This window comes from Triticum urartu, chromosome 7A, assembly GCF_056163025.1.
Source record: "Triticum urartu cultivar PI428250 chromosome 7A, HENAU_Tu73, whole genome shotgun sequence".
In the NCBI taxonomy this organism is placed as follows: Eukaryota; Viridiplantae; Streptophyta; class Magnoliopsida; order Poales; family Poaceae; genus Triticum; species Triticum urartu.
This window is the reverse complement of record NC_141879.1, coordinates 157,764,710-157,770,186: the sequence shown is the minus strand read 5'-3', so window position 1 is coordinate 157,770,186 and position 5,477 is coordinate 157,764,710. Positions and strand designations below refer to the sequence as shown.

General features: G+C 46.4%; 1 protein-coding gene across 1 annotated transcript; it reads right to left on the bottom strand.

Moving 5' to 3' along the window:
* Positions 1–4,556: 4,556 nt before the first annotated feature.
* On the bottom strand, positions 4,557–5,115 carry LOC147958725 (defensin Tk-AMP-D5-like). Its single transcript, XM_087535011.1, has 2 exons — positions 4,979–5,115; positions 4,557–4,869 (listed from the first exon to the last, which is right to left on the bottom strand). Exons 1-2 carry the CDS (start codon positions 5,031–5,033, stop codon positions 4,694–4,696), a joined length of 231 nt encoding a protein of 76 aa, XP_087391137.1. The 5' UTR covers positions 5,034–5,115; the 3' UTR covers positions 4,557–4,693.
* Positions 5,116–5,477: the final 362 nt, after the last annotated feature.

The window sequence follows — 5,477 nt, the reverse complement described above, 5'->3', positions numbered from 1 at the left end:
TATGCTTCAAGGAGAAGGACAGCAGTTGACTACAGGTTTCACACCAAGGAGCAGCAGGATTTTTATGAGATAGTGCTGCTAGATAAGAAGCCCATTGTCTGTGATATGCGATGGGTTGATTGGCAATACATTAAGGACAATGAGGAGCACTATCCTGGAGTGCAAGACAACTTCATAGCTTGTGGAGTAGCTGACTTTGTTGGGCAGAAGCTCACAAAGTGGAACGAGGAGCTTATCATGCAGTTCTACTCCACGGCACACTTCTACCCAGATGGGAGGATCACATGGATGTCTGAGGGTACAAGGTACCAATCCACAGTTGCTGAGTGGGCACAGATCATTAATGCCCCAGAGGAGCAAGATGATGACTTGGATATCTATGCCAAGAAGAAGATGGACCACAACTCAATGTCAAATATGTACAAGGAGATCCCAAATGAAGCACTTGATACCTTCAAGTTTGGCTCAGTACATTACCTTCTATCAGGGCTCCCGACTATCAATTGGATCTTGAGGCACACCTTATTGCCCAAGTCAGGTGATCACAAGATGATCAGAGGCCATGCTATCAACTTGCTACATGTGTTTGATGTGCGTCAGAAGTTCAAAGTGATGAGCCTCATAGTGGAAACTATCAAAAGGACTGCAACAGATCAGAAGAGGAGTTGCGGATATGCCCCTCAGATTCAGGAGCTCATCAACTCCAAGATGGGCACGGGCATATATTTATTGGACAAGGAACACCTGCCCATCCGTCCAGATTTTGAGGATAACCAAGTTGTCATGACTGAGAACGAGCCATCATCTGCCCAAGCATACGCAAAGAATGAGAAGGCAAGGAAGGAGAAAGCTGCCAAGATGCCAACCCAAGAGGAGGCATCTGAGTATTTCTTGAAAACTAAACAAGAGCAGCTTGGTTACCTGATTGCATCCACCCTGCGGATTGAGAAAGGACTAGCCACCCTAACTCAGAACCAGGCAAGCTTAGAGAGGATCATGGAACAAAAGTTCTATGACTTGGATGTCAAGGTGACAGAGATTCAGACTGCAGTGGAGCAGCTCCAGGATGACATGCAGGAGAGGAGAGGCAGGACTACCACTGATGCCTTTGCCAGAGTGTCATGAGGTCCGAGGTCGTCTGCCGTGCCAGTTGCTGACACAAGAGCCACCACCTCAGCACCAGCTACAGCCTCAGTTCCACCAGCTCCAGCATCTACTTCAGCTCCAACTCCAGCGTCTACTTCAGCATCTATAGAAGCCTTCGTCCTTGGAGTGATCCGAACTCCACCACCACCTGAAGATCAAGCCTGAGCGTCGATCTAGCACTATACATTTTCTAGGAACTTTTTGGTAACTTGTTGCCAAAGGGGGAGAAGATGTATAGATCATAGGCTTCGAGAGAGAGAGAGAGAGTTGTTGTTTTTTCTCTTGCTTTATTTGGTGGTTTTTTCGAACTTGTTTGCTTTTGAGTGCTTGAGATACTATGTCATTGCTTGTGAGACATTGATGATCATGTGTTTGATCATAAGCTACACTTCATGCTTGCTTAATGCTATTATCTTATCTATCTTATGTGATCATTCACTATTCTTGGTGATGAGTGCATGTATTTCATTCTTATCATTTTAAGCGCTCCACCAAGATGTATGTGACATGGAAGAGTAACCCATGACTCTAACTCCTTGTGCATTTGCAGTCCAAAGCAAATTTTAAATATGCACAAACTTAGGGGGAGCTCTTACTTATCACATACTTCTCAAAGCGACGATATATTTCATGCTTATTATCATTTGTCGAAGCTTTGATCTATATGTTGTCATCAATTACCAAAAAGGGGAGATTGAAAGTGCAACTATCCCTAGGTGGTTTTGGTAATTCATAACAACATATAGCTCATTCAGCTAATGCTATTCCAAGATGATTATTTTAGGAAAGCTCAATGATTGGCATGGCATGGATGTGAAAGTGGAACCCAAAATGCTAAAGACAAAGGATTGGCTCAAGCTCAAAAGCTCAAGACTCTTCATTTTACATTTTAGTGATCCAAGATCACATTGAGTCTTTAGGAAAAGCCAATACTATCAAGGAGGGATGAGGTGTTGCTTAATGAGCCTCTTGCTTCATGTGCTTAGTGATATGCTCCAAAACCCTCAGCTACTTTCCCATATCCACATATGACCTAAACCCTAAGCCAAACTCGGTCCTACCGATTCTTCCTATCCGACGCCACCGAGTTTCACTTGTCATTAGCCACTGCCAAACCCTAGCAATTCGGTTCTACCGATAAGGATCTCGGTCTCACCGAGATGGGATTGCAAACTCTCTGTTTCCCTTTCGTAACTTTTCGGTCTCACCGAAAGAGCGAATCAGTCCCACCGAGATTGCAATGTAAACTCAGTGTTTCCCCTTTGTAACTTTTCGGTCTCACCGAGTTCCACTCGGTCTCACCGAAAGAGCAAATCGGTCCCACCGAGTTTGCCTGACCAACTCTCTGGTTAGCTAATTACCAAATTCGGTCTCACCGAGTTTGTGTAATCGGTCTCACTGAGATTACGTTATGCCCAAACCCTAACCATATCGGTCCTACCGAGTTGCATGTCAGTCCCACCAAAAATCTCTAACGGTCACTAGGTTTACATTTTCGGTCCGACCGAGTTTGTGATTCGGTCCCATCGAGATTGGAAAACTGTGTAACGATTGGATTTTGTGTGGAGGCTATATATACCCCTCCACCTCCTCTTCATTTGAAGAGAGAGCCATCAGAACACATACACCATTCCAACTCATATGTTCTGAGAGAGAACCATCTACTCATGTGTTGAGACCAAGATATTCCATTCCTACCATATGAATCTTGATCTCTAGCCTTCCCAAGTTGCTTTCCACTCAAATCTTCTTTCCACCAAATCCAAATCCTATGAGAGAAAGTTGAGTGTTGGGGAGACTATCATTTGAAGCACAAGAGCAAGGAGTTCATTACCTACACACCATTTGTTACTTCTTGGAGAGTGGTGTCTCCTAGATTGGCTAGGTGTCACTTAGGAGCCTCCGACAAGATTGTGGAGTTGAACCAAGGAGTTTGTAAGGGCAAGGAGATCGCCTACTTCGTGAAGATCTACCGCTAGTGAGGCAAGTCCTATGTGGGCGATGGCCATGGTGGGATAGACAAGGTTGCTTCTTCGTGGACCCTTTGTGGGTGGTTGCTTCTTCGTGGACCCTTCGTGGGTGGAGCCCTGTGTGGACTCGCGCAACCGTTACCCTTGGGTGGAGCCCTGTGTGGACTCGCGCAACCGTTACCCTTCGTGGGTTGAAGTCTCCATCAACGTGGATGTAGGATAGCACCACCTATCCGAACCACGGGAAAAACATCCGTGTCTCCAATTGCGTTTGAATTCTCCAAACCCTTCCCTTTACATTCTTGCAAGTTGCATGCTTTACTTTCCGCTACCTATATACTCTTTGCATGCTTGCTTGAATTATGTGATGATTGCTTGACTTGTCCTAAATTAGCTAAAATCTGCCAAGAACTAAAATTGGGGAAAAGTTAAGTTTTTATTTGGTCAAGTAGTCTAATCACCCCCCCCCTCTAGACATACTTTCGATCCTACACGTCTGATCGACTATTGATGGATCCGGTGCCTCGTGCTGGTGGAGCTTGGCCACCGGTGGCCTCTGCGAGGTGCAGCTGGCTACGGCGCTTCTTCGTCGGCAGGCGGCTTCGATGGTGGGGTTGGTGGTCTTGCCGGCGTTGGTGATGGTTGATGTGTGGTGGAGGGTGTTTCTGGAGCATGGGTGAAGACCCTGTCTCGGCTATGTGTTGTGACCAGCGATGGCGACGGCTGCGGGCACCGTTGACCTTCTTGGAGGCATCGCCGCATTGCTACTGCACCGATCCCGCATGGATCTGGTCGTCGCTGGAGCTCCAAGGGAAACCCTTGATCCCGTGTGATCGGACGATGGCGACGCTTTGGTGTCGTTTTCCCTCTTGAGGGCTTCGTCTTTGGAGCTGGGCATCAACAAGCTGGACCTGTGGATGGTGGTTGTGTTGGTGTTGAGGCTTTTGTGGCAACGGCGTCGCTGGGAGCGATGTAGGAGGCGTGGCATTGGTTGTGATAGTCGGTTCTTCTTTGACGTGTTCGTGGGATGGCCTCGGCTGGTTTGTTGCTATGAAGTCGAAGCTGTAGTGACGGGGCCCTGTGACGTACGATGACAGGTAGCAGGTGGTCCGTTTCGGTGATCTTCCACGACGCCGGCCTGCCTGGTTCTCCTTCGTAGCTCTTCGTCGATGTCGGAGCTGTGTTGTCTCACCGTGATGGCTGAGGTCTCGCACGGATCTTCATGTTACCTCACACGACCTTTTTAGTCTAGCTTGGTTCGATAATCGTCTTTGGCAATGACGCCTTTAGGGGAGAAGTGATGACGATGGCGTCGTTGTACTGTCTCGGCAAGGCCCTCTTTGAAGTGACATGTGTGGGTATCTTGAGTGTGCCGCTTAGCGGTTTTCACCCGATTTTCCATTAATTAACTGGGCAACTCCCTTCTGCTTAATTAATGGATGAGGTAAATCTTTTGCCTTCGTTTCGAATATTTTTTTACTTCCTAGAGGTAGCACTCACATATGGATCATACATGCAAAGACGCAGATCAATATTACACGGAAGCATGTACGTATCCAGGAAGAAAACAGGGCCATCTAGCATTTCTCGGTGCATAAACAACGCTGCCGAATGCCGTCACACTTGCCACCGGGGAAACGCTCGGTCAGGCAAACACTTGCACAGTTGGTGTCGCTCACGCACAACCCCTTAAACTTGTGGCTCGGTGACGTACACTCCCTCGCCAAAGCTACCTGCACTACTCCCTGGAAGCCTACACGGGCAAATTGATAAGAGCAAATCAGCCATCTCACATACTCATACTAGTACATAATTATAGCAGTATCATCAGTTATCTTAAATAGTAAGTACATCATACACACCTGTGGCCACAAGGAGCATGAAGACGACCACAAAGACCTTCATGGACCGATCCATCTAGTTTTCTTGTGAAAGATTGAGAGGGTTCTATGACAGATTAAGACCTTCAAGATGGATTGTATGATGGATGAACGTAGAGGAGGGATAGGGCCTTGCTTATATACTTGCAGTGGCACGCATATATCTTCCTTGCTTCTAGGCTAAGCGAACATATTTTTGTAGGGTAGTGTAACTGAGTGGGTAGTGTAATAACTGAGTACCCGCAAGAAAACAGAGATAATACAGCCTTTTTGTTTGTGTGTGCGTAAATTTCCGCTAGTGCAACTGCCATGTGAAAAGTAGGAAGGCTGTCAATTTTTTTTTTGAAAAATACTACTCCCCCCGATTCATATCAATTATCGCTGCTTTAGTATCATTTTATTTTCTGTAGATTTCAATCCGATGCTGCATGTTATTTACGTTGCTGATATTGTTTGCTGCTCTGTTCAATGTATGAACTAC

What these genes read in the sequence shown, in the direction of transcription:
- LOC147958725 (XM_087535011.1), bottom strand. Translation starts at nt 5,033, where the DNA reads ATGGATCGGTCCATGAAGGTCTTTGTGGTCGTCTTCATGCTCCTTGTG. An exon ending in CATGCTCCTTGTGGCCACAG is followed by an intron (nt 4,870 to 4,978) that starts GTGTGTATGATG and finishes TTGCCCGTGTAG; the next exon opens with GCTTCCAGGGAGTAGTGCAG.